At 34.5% G+C, this 24,960-nt stretch overlaps 2 protein-coding genes across 7 annotated transcripts in view; one reads left to right on the top strand and one right to left on the bottom strand.

Moving 5' to 3' along the window:
- The first annotated feature begins 1,254 nt into the window (after window positions 1–1,254).
- On the top strand, window positions 1,255–13,592 carry LOC124530895 (uncharacterized protein C05D11.1-like). Its single transcript, XM_047105255.1, has 18 exons — window positions 1,255–1,521; window positions 1,624–1,969; window positions 2,079–2,181; window positions 2,467–2,589; window positions 2,964–3,077; window positions 3,890–4,042; window positions 5,973–6,242; window positions 6,804–6,946; window positions 7,073–7,181; window positions 7,540–7,710; window positions 8,326–8,562; window positions 8,841–8,960; window positions 9,039–9,334; window positions 9,934–10,108; window positions 10,593–10,736; window positions 10,823–10,980; window positions 11,955–12,104; window positions 13,011–13,592. The coding sequence occupies exons 1-18, from the start codon at window positions 1,383–1,385 to the stop codon at window positions 13,066–13,068; spliced, it is 3,009 nt and encodes a 1,002-aa protein (XP_046961211.1). The 5' UTR covers window positions 1,255–1,382; the 3' UTR covers window positions 13,069–13,592.
- The window catches only part of LOC124530896 (protein ultraspiracle homolog), a 44,218-nt gene continuing 32,841 nt past the window's right edge, over window positions 13,584–24,960 (bottom strand). For all 6 annotated transcript variants that reach the window (XM_047105262.1, XM_047105256.1, XM_047105261.1 and 3 more), the window contains 7 exons: window positions 22,703–22,841; window positions 19,779–19,921; window positions 18,724–18,799; window positions 18,193–18,342; window positions 17,609–17,658; window positions 16,996–17,213; window positions 13,584–15,644 (listed from right to left, as the gene is read on the bottom strand). In XM_047105262.1, coding sequence (XP_046961218.1) covers window positions 15,602–15,644; window positions 16,996–17,213; window positions 17,609–17,658; window positions 18,193–18,342; window positions 18,724–18,799; window positions 19,779–19,921; window positions 22,703–22,841 — 819 coding nt within the window. In that variant the 3' untranslated portion in view covers window positions 13,584–15,601. The remainder of the gene's footprint in view (window positions 15,645–16,995; window positions 17,214–17,608; window positions 17,659–18,192; window positions 18,343–18,723; window positions 18,800–19,778; window positions 19,922–22,702; window positions 22,842–24,960) is intronic.

The raw sequence follows: 24,960 nt of genomic DNA, 5'->3' as shown, positions 1-24,960 counted from the left end.
TTCCTCGGCGTAGTGCTGGAGTACGAAGCGGTCTGCGAGCATGAAGGTCAGCTTTATGCAGCCTTCTCCTTACAGTTTGGTCACTCACAAGCGACTGGTCCTCTGGCTGGAGCCTCTGAACCAATTGAAGTGCCGTAACATTTAGTTCTTTTTTGGCGGCAACTTGCAAATATCGGTCTTGTCGTTGATTGGTTATGCGCTTCCCACCTGGATATCTTTCAGTCACTTCATCAGTAGCACGGTAGCGTGACCATAACCTAGATATAACGTTTAGTCTTGTTCCAATCTCCTCAGCATTACTCCGTTGAGTAGTCCCAGCTTGGAGCATGCCTCCTGCCCTTAGCATTTCTTCTCTAGTTAAATGGCACCGCTGCATGATGCACACAATAGGTTTAACTCGAAATTAATCGATAACTTGTTATAAAACTTAAATTGGACCCAAAAAATATCTTAATATGACGGTAGGTAAACGAAACCTTCGGCCATTGCTACCGTTATGTCGCGTAAAAATTTTATTTTTATTTATTTTTTTCAAATTCAAATTTAGAATTGTCCAAGAAGATTTACAAAATAGTCTTTCATCAAAAGATTTTAAAACTGGAAATGATTTTTTGAGTTTAAGAATTTTATACAAAATATCCCTAGACGGTGTTGATGTGTATATTTAAAGTGCATGTGATGTTAATGTACCCCTAAATTTGCGCGATTTCAAGTATAGAATAGAATTGTATCAGAAAACTTTACTTACACTTTGAGTCACTTTGACAACTTTTCTTATCACGGAAAATTGTACAATTTCGTAAAATTATAGATTTTTAAAGATTGAATTTTTTATGATGGTTTATTTCAGTAAAATTAAATGGTCTTGATTTAATATTACATGGTAGCTAAAAAAGACATTTGAATTAATGAATGTGAAAATTAAATGTTATTCAAATAAAATAATATTTAAATTGGTTTCATCAATTTTCAAACATTTCCCAATCATCATTGTACTGGTTTTCATTAGAAAATTCATAAGCTACCACAGGCTCTCAATATACATTCTACCTTACATCTTAATATGTCTTGTAATATCTACCTCTTAAGCTCTTAAATGCTTAATTTTTTGTATCATATAGGTAGAACTTCACAGAGAATAAATCGAACTTCATCTTAAAGTTTCCGATTTCCGAACGGCACGATAAAATATCGTTTGACAACAAAACAATCAATGTTAATGTCATTAAACAAAATGTCAACGATTTGACATTTCGACCTCGCTAAATCACCCACATGATCTCAGAATTCAGATTGCCGGTAATCGGTAAACTGTAAAAGTAGCTTTTTGACGACATTTTTGTTTTGTTGTTATTGCATAGTTTAACTATATTAAAGTAATTATGTCTCACTTCAAATTAATATCTTCTATAAAAGCTTCTGATGTAATACCTGTTAATAAATATGTATCAGAAAAGACTGGATTAACGGTAATAATAGCAAACGTTGAGGGTCCCCTGGTCAAAGGATTTTTTTGCCTTGGTATGTGAACTTTAATTATACTTAATTTTTATGCAATAAAACTGCGTCGTCGTATCGGCTTGTTTGTGTAAACTGTTTTGTAAACAAAATGTTCCTTTTTAGCAACGGAAGCTCATGATGACGACGGTTTGCCGCATACATTAGAACATCTCATTTTCTTGGGCTCAGAGCGCTATCCATACAAGGGCATCCTAGATTTATTGGCCAACCGTTGTATGGCACATGGCACCAATGCCTGGACAGACATTGATCACACCTGTTACACCATCCACACTGCCGGAGATGCGGGGATGTTAACTTTACTGCCTATCTACCTCGATCATATCCTGAGACCCACGCTCACCGACCAAGGTTTTACGACTGAGGTTCATCATATTGATGGTGATGGAGAAGATGCGGGTGTTGTGTATTGTGAAATGCAGGGACGAGAAAATACAGCAGATTGCAGGTGCATTAGTTCAATAACTTTGAATAATTTCTCTATATTATTCTGAAGTATTAACAAAATGTACCATTGTGTTTTGTACAATTTAAATGTTTTCTTTAATACATTGTAGATGCGAGTTAAGCTTACAACGGGCCATGTATCCCAATAGCGGATACTCATCAGAGACAGGTGGAATAATGAAAAATTTGAGAACTTCCACCAACAATACTAAAGTAAATATAAATATTTGCTACTTTCATAAAAGCTCCATAGTGGCAGTTTTTGTTTGTATCGATTAATGAATTAAAAAAATTTGTTTTATATTTCGGCAAATTGTTACCTTTGGATTATAGAGACAGAATAGGCTGTCATAGTGGAATGCTTATTTAGGCAATTTGCCATATGGTGACTATTCAGACAAATAAACAACAAATGCCCCTAACTTTCTAATAATTTTGTTATAAAAATAACAGTTTTATTTATACACAAAACTAATAACTTTACAAATCAAATTTCAGGTGCGAGATTTCCATAAGAAGTTCTATAGAGCAGAAAATTTAACGATTATCTTAACAGGCCAAATTGAAGCTGAGAATGTATTCAAGGCACTTGCTATTGTGGAGGATGACATCATCGCAAAGGTGAACCAAATGTACCTATTATATAGCAATCATTCAGGTAGTTAAACAGGTTGCATTTGCAATCTTGTCGTTCTCGTCTCAAAATATGTAATACCTACCAAAGTCTTAAATATAATTTTGTTATTAATACAATACTAAATGGAGATATACTTTGTAATCTTTAATATTAAATTGTATAATAACTTATTACTATAATGTAAATAACTCCCATGTATTCAGATGATATTTTTTTTCATATCATTTCATTTATGATTTTCATTCATTTATCATTTTCTTTTTATATGATTTTATAGTAAAAATATAACATATGGTTTTTTTAATTTTTATATAAAAGATTTACAGCATATTTTAATGCGAGCTCTTCCAATATTTAGAGGGAGAAGGTTCCTCAAGAAGAATGGGTCAAACCATGGCAAACTATTCCTCCTTCACCAAACTATGGAGAACGCAGGGAGCAATGGCCTGCCGACACTGAAGATTGTGGACAGGTCTTTATTATTTTTTTCTAATAACATTATTCAAAATCAAATTTGGTATTACATGTTTAATTTAATTGTATAATGTTGCTGCTTTTAAAACAGACCATTGTGAATGCAATGGCGCATACGCATCTAACAACAGCCTTACAGATACTGATTTTTACAATGACATGCTAAAAATTATATTTTTATAGATATTTCAACTTGAATATTTTTAGTTATAGCATTATGCTTCTTGATTAGTGTAACTAAAAGCTCTAAGGACATAACATCTCAGTTACCAACATCGATAATCTGACAGTTTTTTTTTTTTTATGTTATAGGTTGGCGGACGAGCATATAGGCCACCTGATGGAAAGTGGTCACCATCACCCATAGACAATGACACTGTAAAATATATTACCTTACATCGTCAATGGGCCACCAACCTTGGGAACTAAGATGTTATGTCCCTTTTGCTGTAGTTACACTGGCTCACTCACCCTTCAAACCGGAACACAACAATACTGACTACTGTTATTTGGCGGTAGAATAACTGATGAGTGGGTGGTACCTACCCAGACGGGATTGCACAAAGCCCTACCACCAAGTAAAGATGATGTTTACTATCTCTTACAATGCTTATGTTTATGGGCAGTGAAGACTTTTAAAACTACCCATTTACAAAAATGTAATATGTATACTTTTTAAACTTTTTTATATTAGGAATAGGTCAACTTTTTGTATAATTATTTTGAATACTTACTTTAATATGTAGTAGGATTAAGTCAAGGAAATAAATAAAGGCTTATTATTATTATTAATATGTGTATATTGTACAGGTGCTATTCGGCTGGCGCGGGCCGCTGCTGACGGAGGCGTCGGCGCTGACGGAGCTGACTGGCTGTGCGGTGCTGCTGCGCTACCTGTGCGACACGGCCGCCGCGCCGCTGCAGCGCCGCCTCGTAGAGCGCGAGGACGCCCTGGCCGGAGATGTGAGCCACACTTTACCTAACCATTTTAATTAAGTAAAAAAAAAAGTAAGTAACAGCCTGTAAATTCCCACTGCTGGGCTAAAGGCCTCCTCTCCCTTTAAGGAGAAGGTTTGGAACATATTCCACCACGCTGTTCCAATGCGGGTTGGTGGAATACACATGTGGCAGAATTTCTATGAAATTTGTCACATGCAGGTTTCCTCACGATGTTTTCCTTCACCGCTGAGCACGAGATGAATTATAAAGACAAATTAAGCACATGAATCAGCGGTGCTTGCCTGGGTTTGAACCCGCAATCATCGGTTAAGATGCACGCGTTCTAACCACTGGGCCATCTCTGCTCACCATTTTAATTAAATCAAATCAAAATCAAAATACTCTTTATTGTACACCATATACACGGTTAGGAAAGATGTACAAGAGGCGGCCTTATCGCTAACACAGCGATCTCTTCCAGGCAATCTTAAGGTAGAGGAAAACAGATATAGCAAAAAGGTGGGGGTGTACAGAGCTGATATAAACATAATAAATAAATACAGTGTAATATTAATATATTAAAAAAATAAATAAATAAAATAATGTACAGTACCTGATATCTAAAATGCATACAAATATGTATAGTCCATTCCAATGACAAAAGGAAACATTCAAAACATACCGTATTTTTCAATATCACAAGTGTTTTGATGATAATTCCACTATAAGATTAACTACAAACAGTTCTTGATTAATATATCTTCATTTGTAATACAACAATATTTCACTAAACTACATAGATCCACTTTAATTTCACTTCCAAAGTAACGAAAACAGTTTTGTCGACATTCAAGACGCCATTTCTCGATGACGAACATTAAAAATAGAGGCCTCAACTAGGCATGTTCGCTAAACGAATGTAGACGAATGAATTTATACAGATAAAAAATATATTGTTTTAGTTTTAAAATTCATTATAGATATTTTTTTAAAATATATTTATTTAATTGGTTGTAATATATAATATGAATTATTTATTAGAAACGTAAAAAGTTACCTAACGATAGATAAAAAAGTTATTTTTATACAGTAAGGTTTTCACATAAAAATAATATTTTTACCAAAAATGTTAAAAGAATTATTTTACTTAAAAATAATCTCTTATCTCGAAATGTAGATCAGTTTTGTGCATAGCAATTTTATAGTTTTGAAAATAATACAATGTTAAGAAAGACATTCGTCTCTCATCTTTTGTATCATGTGCACGGATGCATATTCGGAATTCTCTGAAGTTTTTTATTACAACCTGACTTTGTTTAAACGGAAAATTACTTTTAAACTCAAAAAAAATATATCGTTCTTTAGCATTAATTACCCATTCATTCAATTATTTTCACCTCACTAGTCGAACGCAAATGACATATCAATTCAAGGTTAAAGTTGTTTATTTACCTTTTCTCCTCTTCCCATTGGAATAGACTATATATATCTAATTAAATTCAAATTATAATATACAAAATCTAAGAAATCATATTGTCCTTCCATATAGCTCTAGAGTGGCTTGTGGTGTGGTCGATACATGATGCAAAATTTCATCCAGAGTTCCTAACTAAATTTTTGTTCACTGCCAAGCTAGATAAATTAACACAATTTGATCACTACAAACTTTGCGACCAATTTCCTGAGTACATATAAAAGTTTGTTTGGAAATTTCTTAAAACCAGATCAGGAATATCTGGGTGTATTTGTATAAACAGTTCAAACAGAAATAAAAACTAAATATGTATAACAAGAATTATATATAACATTTTGTTTTGTTTAGCATGATTTAGTTTAACAAAAGAAATATTTTGTGATATCCATTTATCAACTAAGCTTTCATTCTTGACTAACTTGTTACTATTGCGATATGATTTGAATAGACCAACTACAGTAATGATGATTTTGCTTCCAGGTTTCCTACAATCTAACCGAGAACATCGCGCCATTGATTAAAATCGAACTAGACAATGTTCCAATCAATAAGCTGGAAACCGCTCGAGACGAAGCTCGTGAGTGCTTAAAGAGTGTTATCTCCGGTGAGGAGGCTATTGACATGGATCGCATGAAACGACTCTTAAGGAAGCAGCTGAGAGAGACCATGGCCAGCTTAGAGTCTGATCCCCATCACGCAATCGCTTTCAGATGTATTGGTGATGCTTTATATTCGCAGAATGAACAAGATGTGAGTACCATGAGATGTGCGCTACTAAGAGTTTCTGATTAATTCATATTTATTTATAATGCAACTCTGTTGCATATACTTACTTCTTTACTTATTTCTTTAATGTTACTTAATTTTACCGTTGGTAAATATCATAGATTGTTTAATCTATAGCTCTCAAGATTCAACCAATGATATTGTTTTAATTTTCAGTTAAATGTTATATTTTTGACTTTTGTCTCTTATGGTTAGGTATAGTTTACAAGAGTTCACTTAACTGTCAGACCAAAACAGCAATACTAAATATAGAAGAGCTGGCACCAAGCCATCACCAAATTATTGGGTTAAAAAAAAATGTTCTTTTACAATAATACTAAGGACCTTTCCACTTTTTCACTTATTTAGTTAAAGTAGCAATCTGTAAATATCATAGTCCTGGCTTAAATGCGTTGGTTAATATATAAAAACTCGAATTGCATCCCAAAAATATTAGGTTGAGTGTTACGTCAAACCACTTGACCATCTCAATTCTTAATACTTAATAGTAATGTCATACTTTACTAAATTGATTTTATTTTTCAGTTTGTGTCTCGTATGAATCCGCAACAAACTCTCCAGGAGTTACTAACAGAGAATGTAGATTATTGGTTGGGACTTTTGAAGAAGTACTTTTCTGATGATTTAGTCACCATCATTGGATCACCTAGTATCGAATTGCAAGCTAAGTAAGTAAAAAATATACAAAAATACTTCTACATCATTACATAAAATATACAAAATACATATTTTGCAATAATATGATATGAAAGCTTTATATTTCTAATAAATGAGTGAATTACTGTTTCTTTAAGAATGGCAGAAGAAGAAAAGAAGAGAATAGAAGAACAAAGAGCTAAATTAGGTGAAAGTGGATTAGCGGAAAAGGCTAAACAACTGGAGGATGCTATGGAATTTAATGAGGTAATATCAATTAAATTTTTATTACAAAAACTGTATTGCTTTCCAATTGGAATAAAAATTCCAGGTGGAAAGCAATATATGATTTTTTTTTATGTGTGTTGTATTGTTGTTGGCTCTACTGGCCTTCACAGCGTCACCGGTCTTTCGGGCGAGAACTAATGTCCCCTGCCCTGAAGTTGAGCGCGGGCCTCTAAATTAAAACTAAAATTCGTCCTGAGGGTGTCTCCTATGAGATCGCACCTCGGCTCAGAACGAAATCGGTGGGGAACGAAATCGGTGGGGACAATATATGAGTAATACTTCAATAGAAATAGCGGTATTGCTAAGACATTAGTAAACTTACGTTCCCACCCCGCAGCGCCCGCCCCCCGCCGGCACGCTGGCGGCCGTGCCCGTGCCGCCGTGCGAAGGCCTGCGCTGCCACAAGATCCGCACCTGGAGTACCGGCTCCGAGCCCTGCCCATACTTCGACCTGACGCAGGTGCCGCTCTACACGAGAGTCCACAGCCTCAACACTAACTTCGTATATGTAAGTCATTTGAAGTAGTACTTCGATTTATTCTTATTTTTCTATGGAGCGACCATTTATTACCTTAACTTTGTTAAATAGGCTATTTGACAATGCGAAAAATAAATTGTGAATTATTGTAATCAGTGTATATTATGACTATAAAAATGGTTATTTACTAACGAAAGTTGAAAATAATACCTAATTTATTCAAAAATCCATAAATAAAAACGCATTTTTTCAAACGTTTGTCACGTGACACAAAACGCTCCTGATTGGCCGGGCTTATGATGAAGTCACTTTCTTGTAAACTTTGCTTTTCTACTATATGTACCACAGATTAAAATACAGCAAAGTGACGTCACCGACCCCATTGCAGCGCCATATTGTCCAAGTAGCGTTTTCGCGCGTTATTTAAATATGGAATTTTTAATATGATATTTTTCGGCAAATATGTACTAGAAAAAAAGAAATCAACTTTTACTGGGTTCCTTAACCTCTACTAAATACTATAAAATGGATTTTAAAAACCAGTCAAATAGCCTATTATGCATGCTCTTTTTAAAGAACTATGTCTGGTGTAACGTCTTCATTATATAAAAAAACTGAAAGAAATAATAAGATTAAACTTTTCAGATAAACATCATCCTCGATACCATGAAAGTGGATCAAACAACACGCAAGTGGCTCCCTCTACTGCTCAACGCGTTGGCCGAGTGCCCGGTGAGGCGCGGTAACGAACTGATCTCCCACGAGGAAGTTATCTCGACCACGGAACAGCTAACCGTGACCTTCAGCAACGATATTGGGTTCGGTCGTCCCGGTAACTTTGCAGTGGGCCAGTTTGGCAACTTTGTTCACATCGAAACAAGGGTGAGAAGCATTAATATTTATGTTATTTTATTTTGCATAACGTGTAGTTGTGGGATAGTAGAATACAATTACCCCATTTTAATAATTGATTAAATCCCTGTTCTAATAGCCAAATAGGGTGTGAACCAGGTCATTAAAAATGCCTTTATAGTATTATAAAGCTCACAGCGCCCCTCGCAATAGTTATAAACGACAATCATGATGATTTTACTTCTATTAATAGGTTTTGCACAAATGCCTTATTTTTTTTATTCAATTTGATTGATTTTCGATTCCAGTGCGAACCGGCAGATTATGAAGAAGTTGTGAACCATCTTTATGAAGTCTTATATGCAGCTGAAATTACTAAGGAAAGACTGTTAGTATTCACTCAAAGATTGCTCAATGATGTATCTCAGGTACGAAATGGAATCAGCACATATTTAATGTATGCTTAAACCCTCTGATATTGTATTTAAACCATTAAATATCCCCAGGTGAGAAGAAACGGTCACAAAATGGTGTATGACATCCTACGAGACTCGCTTTACTCAAAGGACAGTAATGTCCACTGGAGTTCGGTGCTCCGGCAACAGAAGTTCCTCAAGGAGCTAATCGAGCATTTGAACGCGGGCGGTGACTCAGCGGAAGCAGCGCTGAAGGAAGCGAAACAAACGTTCAAGAACGTCACGGAGAGGGCGTGGCTACATCTCGCTACCGACTTCGAGCGCTACAAGATCAGCGTCGAGCCTTGGAAGAGATTTGCCAGGGAGAACGAAATTATTCCAGTCGAGTAAGTTTACAAGATTCTATCACACTATGACAGCTATAACCTAACTTACATCTCCACTGAAGTTGCGACGATATTAAATCACAAGTTTCGGACTGGTGTTGTTGAGATTAGTTTTTTGTATTTTTTTATAGTTAATTGTTCGGTTAACATCTTTATTCCTCATGAATCAAAGATAGTATATAAATAAAAAAACCATTTATACCCATAATACAATGAGGTGAAGCCAATGATGTTTTAGTAAACAGATATGTTATTAACGCCCAAAAAGTGAAGACTAGAAAACGTCCTAATTGGGACGTTTGCCTTTAGTCGTTTTACGTAGAAATACGTTATAATACATCATAATTACGTAGTAATACGTTTTGCGTAATTAAAACATCTAGTTATCCCTTTTACTTATTGTTTTTATCAAGCTATCCTTTTTACTTTTAACAAAATGTAAAAATAAACTAAAATAAACGGTCCCCGGCGCGGCACACTTTTTTTTTGTTGTTTAGTATGGATATAACATCTGTTTATTAGAATATTATTGGGTGAAGCAGACATCCAAAACTAACATAAATATTGTTTACTGTATACTTTTGTTAAACATTTTACAGGCCTAAACTGTACATGGACGCTGAGCTGATGAGCGGCTGGGGCGGCGGCATGGTAGTCGGAGTGGGTGGCTTAGAGTCGTCATTCGTAGTGCAGCTGAGTCCTGGCCCGTTGGGCTATGCCCTGCCCGACGCCGCTCCGCTGGCCGTCGCGCTCAACTACTTCACTCAGCTGGAGGTGCACAATTGCAGTTGCGCATGCGCACACTAATCATTATTGAAGTGAATATTCTTTAGGCACAGTGCGATTAAGAATTACTGTCTGAATGTTTAATCTAGACTCAAGTATTGACTCGCTCATATCTCATTAACTTAAGTTGCACAATCTTTTGTCTTTAACGAATACTTCGAATTTAAGTTCTTCTAAATACCTGGCTAAAACAAAAACATGAAATATTGAATGAATGAATGAATTATTCTTTATTGCACACCACAAACAAAACACAAAAAAAAGAAAGTAACACAAAATTAATAAAATACAAGAATTAAAAAAAAAAAGCAAAAGAAGTACATTAAAAGTGTTGTACAACAGGCGGACTTATAGCTTATTAGCCATATCTTCCAGACAACCCAATCAAAGGGAGATTTCAAAACCAATATTATAGATAGTCACTTATCTATCTTCTTTTATTTAAAAATAAACTTGGTTCTCTTAACGACAGGGCCCAATGTGGCGATTGATACGCGGATGTGGACTCTCATACGGCTACGGCATCCGTCCCTCACAGAACGAAGGCCGCCTCGCCTTTTCGCTGTATCGTGCAACCAATGCTGTGGCGGCATACACAAAGGCTAAGTCCATAGTGGTAAATATATTTAAAACATTTCGTAACTCAAATTTGGAATTTGATTATTTCTAAATTATGGAATTAATGTTATATATAATTTTCAGGAGGAATATTTAGCCGAAGGCAAGTTCGACGAAGATCTGTTCGCATCAGCTAAGAGCACAGCGCTATTCGAGGTAGTGGAGAACGAGAAGTGTCCCGCCGACGTCGTCTGCCAATCTCTCTTCAATTATATCAAACAAGCGGGCGAAACATATAACAGGTAGGTTTTATTTGACCGATTAATAACCCATATACCCATTATACCCATTTTGTTATATGGGTGCCAGAATCAGAAAGGATATGAAAGACTATACGCCAAATTTAAGAAGCCAAATTATTACGTTATGTACGTGTCAGAATCAGAGATGATATAAATGACTATATGCCAAATATGAGAAGCTAAATAGTATCTAGCTAAATTTTAAATTTGCTGTCGATACATACAACTTCAACTACCAACCAAACACGTAAATTATGTAAAAAAAAACATTGTAATTCTTCAAAATATCTAAATATATCCACCTATACACCTACACCTACATCAACAACAGCTATAAACAGTATTTCTGTGTAGTGGGAGGTTTGTTCTCTAGATCTACCGCGTCGTTACTAAAAGCAACATTACCGTTCTGCTATTTTGTTTTACGTATAACGTATTTATTTTATACACATGAACTCAGTAACACAGTGAGTGCGTGTTATCGAAATATACATTGTATTTTATGCATTTATTGTAAGTTTAATGCAGTATTTTTAATTCATTATCAATATAAAGATTTATGTAATGTTTTTACTATACTTATGTTGTAACAAAAATGCTTGGCTGTGCCTAAAAATATTTAGCAAGTTAAGAAGTGGATATATGTGAGGTGGCTTTTTTTTTATTTTTTTTTTATGGTATAGGTTGGCGGACGAGCATATGGGCCACCTGATGGTAAGTGGTCACCATCACCCATAGACAATGACGCTGTGAGAAATATTAACTATTCCTTACATCGTCACTGCGCCACTAACCTTGGGAACTAAGATGTTATGTCCCTTGTGCCTGTAGTTACACTGGCTCACTCACCCTTCAAACCGGAACACAACAATACTGACTACTGTTATTTGGCGGTAGAATAACTGATGAGTGGGTGGTACCTACCCAGACGGGCTCGCACAAAACCCTACCACCAAGTAAAATGCTGTCGGCAGGGAGCTGGTGTGCGCGATCGCGGCGGTGTCGGCGGAGGCTGCGCACGCGGCGGCGCGGCGCTGGCTGGGCGCGCTGTTCGCGGGCGACAGCAAGCTGGCCGTCGTCTGCCACCCCAGCAAGGTGGCCGACGTGCAGGCTGCCTTCCGCAAGTACGTGCGCTGCTCGCCGCGAGTGTTCATTTTTTTTTTTTTTATTAAACCTAAATAATCTATTTTCAAATTTTGTTGTATGAAAAAATACAATTTAAATACCTATAGTACGACACAACTTACATGTAGCATCTCTTAATAATCTTTATATTATTTCCAAATTTTGTTATATGAAAAAATACCATTTTAACCACCTATAGTACGACACAACTTAGATGTAGCATCGGCAAAATTCGTAAAACCGATCACATCCGAATTGAGTACGCTATCCCAAATTATCAATATTTATTTCTTATGCGAATAAGGTGGCCGACGTGCAGGCCGCCTTCCGGAAGTACGTGCGCTGCTCGACGCTCGAGTTCATTTATGTCTATTGCACCTTAATAATCTTTATATTATTTCCAAATTTTGTTGTATGAAAAAATACAATTTAAACACCTATAATACGACACAACCTAGATGTAGCATCGGCAAAATTCGTAAAACCGATCACATCCGAATTGAGTACGCTATCCCAAATTATCAATATTTATTTCTCATGCGAATATGATCTTCTTATAAACGTAATGACTTGTAATATAATATGACCTAATATATTCGTCAATTTGACACGTCGATTTACATGGACTTGTTTTCTCTGACGCGTGCATCTATAGCGAAGAATAGCGTCGAATGGCGCGATAGGGAGCTATTTCTATGGGTTGTGTAAATCGGCACTAATCGGTTTTATTTTCATTCCATTGCATTTTCCGATGCTACATCTAATTTGTATCGTACTCTTCCCCCAATTGACTATTTTTTTTAGTATTTCACTGAAATAGAGCGCTTCATGACAATGACAAAAGTGACATTCATAAAAAAAAAATAATTAAGTTGTGCTAAAAAATCATATATTTGATTTTACAGGATAAACGTGGAATTGGACGCGTTCGACTCCATGGAAGCATCTCATTTCAACAAATGATCTTATAGACCCGTCTGGAAACATACATTGTATTTTATGCATTTATTGTAAGTTTAATGCAGTATTTTTAATTCATTATCAATATAAAGATTTATGTAATGTTTTTACTATACTTATATTGTAACAAAAAATGCTTGGCTGTGCCTAAACATATTTAGCGAGTTAAGACGTGGATATATGTGAGGTGACTTTATTTTATTTTAAAAACATTTTATACTATAGAAATATTAATGCAATACTATCAATGTTCGTAGTTTTTAATATATATGACAACATTTTTTATTACATCGTAATTAATGAATCCTGTAGAATAAACAGCGTCCTGTAATCCTGTAGAAACAACAGCGCAGGGTATGCGAGGTCTGCGCTTGCGATTAATTCAATCGAGTAAGGTCAACGACTTATATCCACATCTTAAATATTGTCTAAGCGAGAATATTATGCCATGGAATTTAACTATGTTATAATAACCGTATTTTTTATTTTCGTGAGAATAAAAATAAATAAAACAAATGTTAATTTGATGATTTTATTTTAATCACCATTAATCTTAAAGCTATGTCTATACAAAAAATATAACTTAAATATAGTCAGATATTTAGTGAACATTATTATAAATCATCTCACAACCGCTGCAACATCTCCGATATAAAATTCGAACCTTCCCATGGAAACATTTGACCCTTTAATATTACACTCACAAATGATCAACAGCAATATCCGTCAACAAAAATATTGAGAATGTAGAGAAGGCTTTGTTTAAAGACTCCTTATATTTAATATTGTTTTAACCTATTTTTAACGAGCAAGTTAGCTTCCTACTTGAGCTCTCCGCTACATTCTGCACCATCTATAATAAAATATTTATAGAATTAACAATGATGTATTTTTGTGATAAATTTTGATTCAAACTTTTTGAATTTTCCCACATTACTTTTGTAGCAGATCTTTCCGTTCAAATAATACTGGCTAATTATATTTAACTGCCATTTGAAATGCTTCTCGTTATTGAGGTAAAAAATACTGGCCTAAAAATAATTAACTCTTCAATATTAATAAAATAGGCCATTGACACCATCTCTCATGTTTGTTTCAACATAAACATCCATCACAATACCACGAGTATAGGATAAAATACAGTTTAATTATATAATTTAATTGTAATTAGGTATTACCATTATTAATAAATTGTACATGCAAGGATTTATTTACATTAATTATCAGTAATATTTTTAAATTTAATGATAACACTACACTCGTCCGGTGTGCATTTTAAAATGCGTAATACAGCACCAACATAATTAAAAACCGGATTAGTATTTATGATAACACATCTGTACACAATTTGACGACAACCAATCAACAATGTTTTGACATTGAAAACTATGGTATATAACTTAGGTCTTAGGGCGTGATAACTACACTAATAACTTTAGTAAATAATAAAAAAAGATTTGGTAGAACATTAAAATTACCTAAACTTAAATTATAATGTTACTACAAACATTTAACAGACGATTACAGTTTCCTATAAATGACGATTAATTGCAATATATAATTGTTAAAATTATTTTACAATAGACGAGGCGGCCCCATTTACATTAAATAACATCTTTGACGACAACGAGTTCAGTGTTTACACGTGTACGCTTTTAATTCGTAACATAACGGTTGAAGCTACAACATAAAAAAAGCTAGCAAATTTGACTATTATATTTTTTCAAAAGTGCAAAGCGTACACATGAAACATACAAATTTTGTCATATTTACGCCCATAACGATCTTAATTAAATTATAAACTCGACCTTGGTTGTAATGATATTCCTTGACCGAGAAACAAACAAATTTAACTATAGTAGCGGCACGCTATGATGGCCGTTTTGACGTTTGCCCGCTCATGAAGTTTCGTATTCAATAAATAATTACATCAAAGGAGAAAATTGTTGTTCTTTATTGTCAATAGTGACGTGCAGTTAGTCATAAAATTTATCGAATGTGATTTCTAAACTACAAAAATTTTACGGTACCGCGAAGATAACTTTTATTTTTTTTTTGCGTAAACGTGTACGTTTTTTGTGTAATGTGTTTATGAAACTATTCATTATAATTCCCATTTTTGATTTAAATTGATTTCGTTCGAATATATTACTTAAACTTATTTTATATATTTTTTATTAAACCTTTTTAATCAGATACTACTTGCAACAAAAACTTGAATAAAAGTACTTGCAAAAAAACAAAGATTTGAATATATTATATCGATAATAAATTTACATTTCACATCACTTTGTTAATGTGTCAAAACGGCCATCGTATCTTGCCGCTAGATTAGTACACATGTTACCGTCTCAGACGCGTAGAGCTCGGATGACGAATGACGTTGAAAGATATCCAGGTGACAATTTAATTGCTGAATCCTCATTGTTACTCACTTATAGCGATCACATAAAATTATATTGACATACATCACCATCCAAGAACGGAGTTACAGAGAATGAGATAGCAATACACTGTGTTTTACCGTTTCATTCGTTCAACGAGCGAAAGATGATAACATCGGCATACCGATTGTAGTTCTGAAAGAAACATAATTGAATTTGATTGCCCATCGATAATGGAAGATTTTGATGATTGAACGAATGTTGTATTTATATTTAACAAGGAAATTGAGTCGACTGTTTTCGTACAAAATATTTACAATAAGTAGTTTTTATTACTTTAGATTCCAGTAATACAATAATATCGCTATTAATTTAATAAAGTGGGACTTGTGACGTAATAAATAACGACACTTAATAAACACGATAACATTTTGAAAAAAGAATCTTAGTGTAAAATCAAACCTACCGTTAAAAGAACACTTAATTAAATCTTAAAAAATGTTACATAGATTAACATTTGAACAGAGAAAGCAAGTTAATATTTATACTAACATTATATTACAAGTAATAATCCCTAACAATAATTTGTAATTAGTAAGAAACCGAATGAGATGTTATCTATATAAGATGGAATGATAAATAGTATTTACCAAAACAATATCTAAAAACAATCCAACTATTGCATAACAAATTATTGACACTACCAAACTAAATTAACTGGACTCCTTACACATTATTATAAATATTTTCGATAGAAAATACTGATTTTTGAAATTTCCTTTAGATCCGATAAAACCTAACTTTGGTTACTAACATTGCCTGGCAATATATAATACAGGTATTGCCCAAAGTCATCAACCACGTGAATTTAATTAAATTTAATAATTATTTAATAAGAAAAATGAAACATTCAAAATTGGTAATATTATTAAATAGAGAAATAATGTCGGTTACATACTTGCGAAATGGGACGATATACGGTAGATTTACATAATGTAGGCACAATATCTTAGTATTTATTAGTTCAGGTCACGATTTTCTGTACACTTTGAACATTCCTTGATATTTTTTTTGTACAAATTTTAAAATATCAATAGTAAGTATTCTTCGATAACTAATGGAGATTAAATATTTTTTGTCAACATTAATTTAATCGATACGACCCTGCCGTACTCTATATTCCTATGTGATAAGCCTTACTTTACTTTGACAAAAGCCTATAATTATAACGCATGTGATGTTAAGAGCTTCGATACTTTCTGTCGTAACGATTTAATTAGTTCTACGCAAGTCAGGACCATCACAGATCGTATCTATATTGTCTACGAAATACGAGCGCTAGAGGACAAAAGCCAGTGTCGCCAACTATCTGTAGTGAAACAAATTATAAGGGAACTTTTGACTGCGCTGAAGAATTTTCAGTTCAAAGGAAAAATTCAAGCGTTGGCGGCACTGGACGGAACTGAGCCAAACGCAGCCGCAGACAAATCCCGAAACACTCGGCTCGCTCTGTTGCGGCCGCGAAATTACAAGGTCGTGGTCTTACATGATGGAGTTGGTGTCAATGGGCGGCGCGTGGTTGCGGAGCGCTTCCCGTATGAAGTTGCCGACGTTGTTCTCGGCGATGAGGTGGAAGAAGAACAGGTGCTCGAAGCTCTTGAGGGAGATGGACCGCAGGGCGGGCAGGCGCAGCAGCAGCGACGCGAAGCGCCCCTCCTCCGAGCTGTGCGCCCGCCGGCAGTACTCGTCCAGGCACGAGAACATCTAACAACAACAACAACAACAGCCTGTAAATTCCCACCGCTGGGCTAAAGGCCTCCTCTCCCTTAGAGAAGGTTTGGAACATATACCACCACGCTGTTCCAATGCGGGTTGCTGGAATACACATGTGGCAGAACTTCTCTGAAATTTGTCACATGCAGGTTTCCTCACGATGTTTTCCTTCGCCGCCGAGTACGAGATGAATTATAAAGACAAATTAAGCACATGAATCAGCGGTGCTTGCCTGGGTTTGAACCCGCAATCATCGGTTAAGATGCACGCGTTCTAACCACTGGGCCATCTCGACTCATCTCGAGAACATCTGCCGACATTCGTTCCTATCATTTTTGTTTTCTTATTTTAAATTTTAATGTCTCAAAATTGAAATTCAAACATACCTTCTCTCTGAGGACGTCGACGTCTTGCCGGTTCTTTAGTCCCTTTACATCTGTAAAATTAAGACAAATTTAGTATAAAAAATGTTAAAAAAACTTACTGCTAATACAGAAATTAAAATTATATTAGTAGAATCAACCTGTGGTGTACTTTCATAATTGACGACCTCCGTGGTCGAGTGGTGTGTACACCGGTTTTCATGGGTACGCCACTCTGAGGTCCCGGGTTCGATTCCCGGCCGAGTCGATGTAGATTACCATTAGTTTTCTATGTTGTCTTGGGTCTGAGTGTTTGTGGTACCGTCGTTACTTATGATTTCCATAACACAAGTGCTTCAGCTACTTACATTGGGATCAGAGTAATGTATGTGATGTTGTCTCATATAATATTAATACACTACTGTTGGAGTATACAATATCATATTTTATTTCTTATTATAATAATTAATTTGCTTTTAGCCTTGGATAGACTTTAACTCCCGGCGCTAGTGTTGGCAGCGCGCGTGTGTGTGTGTGCGTGTGTGTGTGTGTGTGTGTGTGCGTGTGTGTGTGTGTGTGTGCGTGTGTGTGCGTGTGTGCGTGCGTACCGGGGTTGAGCAGCACGATGGCCTTGAGCGCGACGTACTCGGCCTGGTCCATGCGCAGCGCGCGCATCTTCAGCGACAGCTCGGACAGCACGCGGTCGAAGATCTGCCCCACGCCCGCCTGCAGCGCCGAGTTGCGGTGCAGCGTCATGCCTGCCAGGGGGAGCCGTCGAATTGTTATTTACGGTTATGTTTAATTATTAGTACATATTTACATTCCTTATATATGTATCATGTATATATCTTGACGCACGTAACCACCAAAACACAAGGAAAATTTCAAAACGATCTTTGTAACAATTATTATTCAATAACACTTTTGTTACGATTCTTCGTACGGCTATCGCGTGGAAGGGGTGGGGGGGATTCAGTCCTTTTCTTTATACTTTACGACGTAAATGTGCATATTTGTACAAATATTATTTTATAATGACTATTATATTATTATATGATGGTCAGTCGAGTAATTGAGATGCGTGAAATCGTAGCAAACAAGCCCACCTTCGCCAATAATATAAGTATAGAATAAGTTACCCGGCATGAGACACATGAGCTGCGGCGGCGCGGCGGTCCTCGTGCCGTCCATGTTCTCCCGCTCGTCCTCCAAGTACTGAAAAAATATCATACATACATAATATACTGTCTTACTTAGCAATGAAACTGCATTTACTTGAGATGGTAAGTGGTCATGTCAATGTCAAGAAAAAAAAAAAAAAAATGTCCTAAAAAATATTTTTATCAAAAATTATAATATACTATGTATGTATATATATATATATATATATATATATATATATATATATATATGTGTGTGTATAAATATGTGTATATATATATATATATGTATATGTGTGTATGTGTATGTATGTGTATATGGTATGTATATAAATAAAAAAATATATATAATTAAATGAGACATTTGGGAACAGCCTGTATTGTATAACGTCTGAACCGGTTTTCAGCGGTGGGGACAGGCAACGGGGAATAGTGCAACTCTTGACGCAAATAAACTACATATAGCCGTTTCGCTCTTCACCGCTGCTGAACGGTAGCGGGCGTACGGACTGTTTGGCGTTTATGTTGCCGTTTTAGTTTTAATAAATAGTATATGCGAATACTTTTCTTAGCCAATACAAACCAGAAAATGGTTTAATGGCTTGTAAAATATATTAATGTGTATGTTTTATTATAAAAAGAAATAAATAAATAAAATAAAATAAATAAATATGCCCATAAACTTTGGTGCTGTAAGAAATATTACCCATTCCTTACGACACACCAATGCACCACCAACCTTGGTTGCTCATATGTTGTGTCTCTAGTGCCAATAGTTACACTGGCTCACTCAACCTTCAAAATCGGGATTGAATTCCATGTTTTTTTTCATCTATACAATATTGGAATGAGTGAGCTATACCTTAAAATAGACTTTTTTCATGAGATGTCTAAAAATTTGTATAATTTTAAGATTTAAACAATGGTCCTGACCTAGGTAGGATTTTTGACTGTATGAAATGTATCGATAATTATATATTTGGCTTCAAACTTTAAACACTCCGGCAGCATAATATCCCAGAACACAAAAATACCTCCATGGAGCGCCAGGCGATAGCGAACAACAGCAGCTCGTTCCAGGAGCCCTTTATTAGCAGCACCTGGTCGTCCAGCTCCAGCTGGCTGAAGTGCGGGATGTCGCGCGCCCACACTACTAGTGCAGCAATCTGTTTGTTACCTGGAATTTCCAATAAAAATAATGGCAACACATAAATGTATTATTATTATTGTACAGTCAGTACAGTATATTTATTGTACAGTCAGTACAGTATATTTATTGTACAGTCGGGGTAAGAAAAGATTCGTCACCTTAACATCTATTTTCGTGTGCTCAGTATGAGCGATAATCTGCTATACGAATCGAGAATGACATATTGCGTCGCAATGTTTGATGATTTTATGTTTAGATTCGAAAGGTTAGAGTATAAGATAGGTAAGAGTTAGAGACTAGGTAAGAGTTTAAGACTTGATAAAGGAATTTGAAAACTGACGAAGGTTTTATTACTCTGACATATTTTTTGTACAGATTATACATAATATAAGGTAATACATTATCGATGGTTTAAACTAATTTCTTATGTACAGACTTATAATGTATATTGTTTGGTTTTATCACCAATACTCGAAACATATATTATAATGTTTTCTACCCGGGCTTCCCACGGGTGCAATGCTGATATTAAATATAATACAGATTTTTGATTCATATCTTTACTATATTGTCCATTTTTATACAAAAAAAACCTCTCGAATCACTATCTATTAAAAAACCGCATCAAAATGCGTTACGTAATTTTAAAGATCTAAGTATACATAGCGACAAACAGCGGTAAGCTGCTTTGTTTTATACAATGTAATGATTATGAGTTAAGTACCTTACATTATTGCATTTTAACGATGTCGAGAATATGAAGTTTCTAGAATGGCAATTATATCTTTAGATAATGTTTTTCTATCCAAATCTAATCAATACATTCTTATCGTTTTTATAGACAAAAAAAAACGTTTCTCAATATAGTAATAATTGCACTAAAATGTTTCCATAAGATATTATCAACTATGTTTTATTCTTAGATAAAACGTTCCAACAAATTATTTAAAACTATTTAGATTGAATAAATTATATAATTTGAATTCAATATATATTTCTGATAAGTAATTAGAATGTATAATCTATTATCTATTAAATACTTTTAACTCCGTGTATGATATAAAAACGATATAAATAATACAATATTTTTTGTGACAGCCTGTAAATATCCCACTGCTGGACTAAGGCCTCCTCTTCCATTAAGGAGAGAGTTTGGAACATATTCCACCACGCTGTTCCAATGCGGGTTGGTGGAATACACATGTGGCAGAATTTCGATGAAATGTTGACACATGCAGGTTTCCTCACGATGTTTTCCTTCACCGCCGAGCACGAGATGAATTATAAACACAAATTAAGCACATATATATAGTGGTGCTTGTCTGGGCTTGAACCCGAAATCATCAGTTAAGATGCACGCGTTCTAACCACTGGGCCATCTCAGCAATAATTTTTATTAAGAAGCAATAGTGACATTTATTAGAGAAAGTATAGCTACTAGTATTGCGTCGTTGGCTACCTATGATGCTACCTAGGATTTCAAACCGACAGAAAATTAATACACTCAGGTCGTGTGATATGTTGGTACGCAAGAATGTAGACCATACTGTTTATGCCTAAATACATATATGGAGTATTAAAATATATGTATGAGAGATCTTGGGCGGATCCTCACCAGATTGACTGGCACAGAGCTCTATCACGTCAAACGGCACGGAAGTAACGTGATGGTCCAAAGGTCCAAGCCTGATCCATTAGAAGGATTTGCCCACCAATAGCATATACACGGCTATTAAGTTTTTAATAAACATTAATTAATGTATGTATATAAACATATCTATACAGTTGTTGAGCGCGTGCATAATAAATAGTCGTTTAAAACCTGTTATTTATAAGTATTATTTTACTTATGTAAATGAATATCAAATGTTCATATTGGTATTTTGTTATTGAATTTTAATCAAAACTTTCTTGTTTTATTTTTATCGAAAGACGAATGAAAAAAGTCGAATATCAACATTGTTTGAATGTTTTGAACAATCAGATATATCTGTCCGCAACGCTGCAAATAAATTAGGCCCTTTTTGAGCTACGTAAGGTTATTTTAAGTCCATTATAATTAATTGGTATCTTTTTCAGAATTAATTGATTTTTTTTTTTAACATTTTGTTTCTTTGTCTCTAAATTATTATTTGTTTAGTTTTTACAGAGAGTTAGAGGCATACATAGCCCCTTCCCTAAAGGATAGAAATAAAGATATCCATTTTCCTTAAGTTGATTACTTAAAGAGGTATCGAGGTATTATTTTAAAACCAATGTACGGGCACATTTTAGATGCAAAACGATTTATTTTTACATGATTGTTTTCTATGATTTTTATGGAATGGACACACATTATACATTTAAAGCTTTACTATATAGTCAGTCAGTTACAAGTAACAGTCACTTGTATCAGTGTCTAAAATAGTCATTGTAACAACGAGAAAACAAAATAACAAATACAATATAAATATTGATATCATTACATAGTAAGCGACCTTGCGCTTACTGCCGCTCTATGTATGCTTAGATCTTTAAAATTATGCAACGGAATTTAATGAGTTTTTTTTCTAGATAGAGTCATTCGAGAATTCGAGATATATAGTACATGGACAATATAGTAAATAAACGCTGATAAAATTGGAAGTTTCTAAAGTGATGTTTTGTAATAATAAACAAATACTGTAGTATTTTTAGTAATAGCATTTGACCCGTGCTTGGCTGGGCGGGTTTCCAGTATATATTAAGACTTTAAGGGAACCAACAGGTATACTTCAGAGAGAGAGAAAAAGAAATTGAACGGTACCAATTGTGGGAATAATGTCTTACCTATTTGACAAAGACTGGAAACCGGCGCACGGTAGCGCGGCGGCACGTTGCTGTCGGGTCCGACGCGAAGGAACTGGAACTCCTCACTCGGGTCGGCCACGAGGGACTCCATCTCCAGAAGTCGTTCGATCGATAGCTCCTGTAACATTTCATAATAATAATTGAGATTTTATTTGTACGTCACAATAATACATACGTACATACGTTTCTAGTTACTGTGATTGCATTATCGAATAACACATTTACACTGGTAAGTTAATTGAACTCAACAAAATTATACTATATTTTAGTCAAACTAAAAATATAGTACAATAAAAAGGAATCTAAATAAATGTATATTGTTCAAGTAGTTTCTGAGAACATTTTGGAGTCGTTATTATATTAACCTTACAGCTGCCGTTTGGAATATATATTATTTCGAGAAGAATCGTCAAGAATCTCATTTCTTCTGTTTTCCACCAATTAATACATATAAAGTATGTGTTAATAATTTCTTACATCCACAATGCAACACCAACTTTGGAAACTAATTCAAATATAAATTCAAGAATTTCATTCCATATTGTATCCTAAATTTGAACCAATTCGTTTTGTAACAGTTTAATCGATCAATGTAATAACGGTAGCTTTGAGTCGTATAAGTATACGTTAAATGCCACATAAATATTTTCTGTCGGTATTCGTTCAATTAGCTGAATATGGACATCATAATGGGAATTCCAAACATTTCTGCGGTAATAATACAACGTACGAAAGTATTGTCAAGACAAATTTTAGTAGACTTGAAGTTTCTACAATGACGCAACACAAAAGCAAGAAATTGATTATATGCAGCTTTAAAATATAATATAATAAGTATAATTACTCCGGATTAAAAGTTACAAATACTATTAATTTCCTTTAGAGGACTGTTTTTATATAAAGTCTTTTGGATCTCTTGTTCATTGCTTTGGAATACTTTATCATCAGCCAAAGAATGATAGGTCTTAGTAATTTCAAAACTTGAGCAAATAATAACTGTCGGGACTTTGTCACATTGAAATATTTTATAAAGTTGGGGTCCAAGGTTAGCCCCTTGCGGTACACACTAAACGACACTGTAGGATTCAGATAAAAATCCCTTGACTTTAACAATTGACCTCCTGTCACTTAAGTATGATTCACACAATTATGAAAGAAAAGAAGATTCCTGCATTATGAAAGTTTATTTGATGTCCGTGATAATTCAATATCAACCAATTAGCATATATGTTCAAATTAAAACATATGTTACCTAGTTCATCGAGATTTGAATAAAACATATTTATTGGCGGAAATATAACTGCAACGTTTACAACGATACAAAAACATTTTACAAGGGATTCAGATTTCTAATCCATGCGTTTGGGTATTCTACTAAGTTTGAAAAGGTACTTCACAATATTGATTTTACTAATATGAAGACACAAAAAATATATTTTGGCACATAAATATTTTCTTGCCATTAAAATTAATTTTCATTTTAAACCTATTTTATTCCTGCAAAAACGCTGTCGGACGTTTTGGTGACGTATAATTAGTAAAAAAAAGACAGTTGTGTATGTACTAATATTAACAGCTATTGCTATAGTTTGGTATGTCATTCTTTGGGTAAATTATGAATTACGATCGCTATCGTTGATGTGTAGTTACTAGTTAGAACAAATACTAGCATTCAAACTCCAAAAAAGTTAATTATTAAAGTATCAGATGATATTAAATGATAGTTTTTGCCTACATGACGTCATACCATAGCGCTTTTCATAGCGGCTCTTGTTTTAGGCCACGTGATATACACTAAAAATTACGCCTTTTAATTTTAATATAATAAAACAATAAACAGAATATTTAAGTATATTTTCAACACATTTTAAAATTTAATCAAATTTCATGATTCATTTTTCGTTACCAAAATTACCCTATTACAGTCCCTGAAAAGCAATACCTACACTATACCTATTGAACTATGAAGATTCGAACGAATCCCTACAATAGTGTCAAGTAACATTAATATAAAATATTACACAATAATGTGTCGTATTCAACATACATTTATTTACATAAAATTCTTAGTTCTGAATAAATTATCATTCTTTAATCGTACTGCGGTACTGACATACAAGTGGGTAATTAAATGTTTCCTGAAAACAAGTATAGTAGGCGGTTAATTACTTGGCAACGATAGAATTTTTAAGTGCGGAAACGACACAACAACATGCATGAACTTATATGCCACGAAT

This window comes from Vanessa cardui, chromosome 7 (assembly GCF_905220365.1).
Source record: "Vanessa cardui chromosome 7, ilVanCard2.1, whole genome shotgun sequence".
Lineage (NCBI taxonomy): Eukaryota > Metazoa > Arthropoda > Insecta > Lepidoptera > Nymphalidae > Vanessa > Vanessa cardui.
The sequence above is the reverse complement of the archived record's forward strand: the minus strand, read 5'-3'. Positions and strand labels throughout refer to the sequence as shown.

Excerpts from the sequence above, each read along its gene's own strand:
- LOC124530895 (XM_047105255.1), top strand. The coding sequence starts at position 1,383 with ATGTCTCACTTCAAATTAATATCTTCTATAAAAGCTTCTGATGTAATA. Across the intron at positions 6,243-6,803 it reads ATTCGCAGAATGAACAAGAT|TTTGTGTCTCGTATGAATCC; the intron begins GTGAGTACCATG and ends TTTATTTTTCAG. Across the intron at positions 12,105-13,010 it reads GTGCAGGCTGCCTTCCGCAA|GATAAACGTGGAATTGGACG; the intron begins GTACGTGCGCTG and ends TTGATTTTACAG.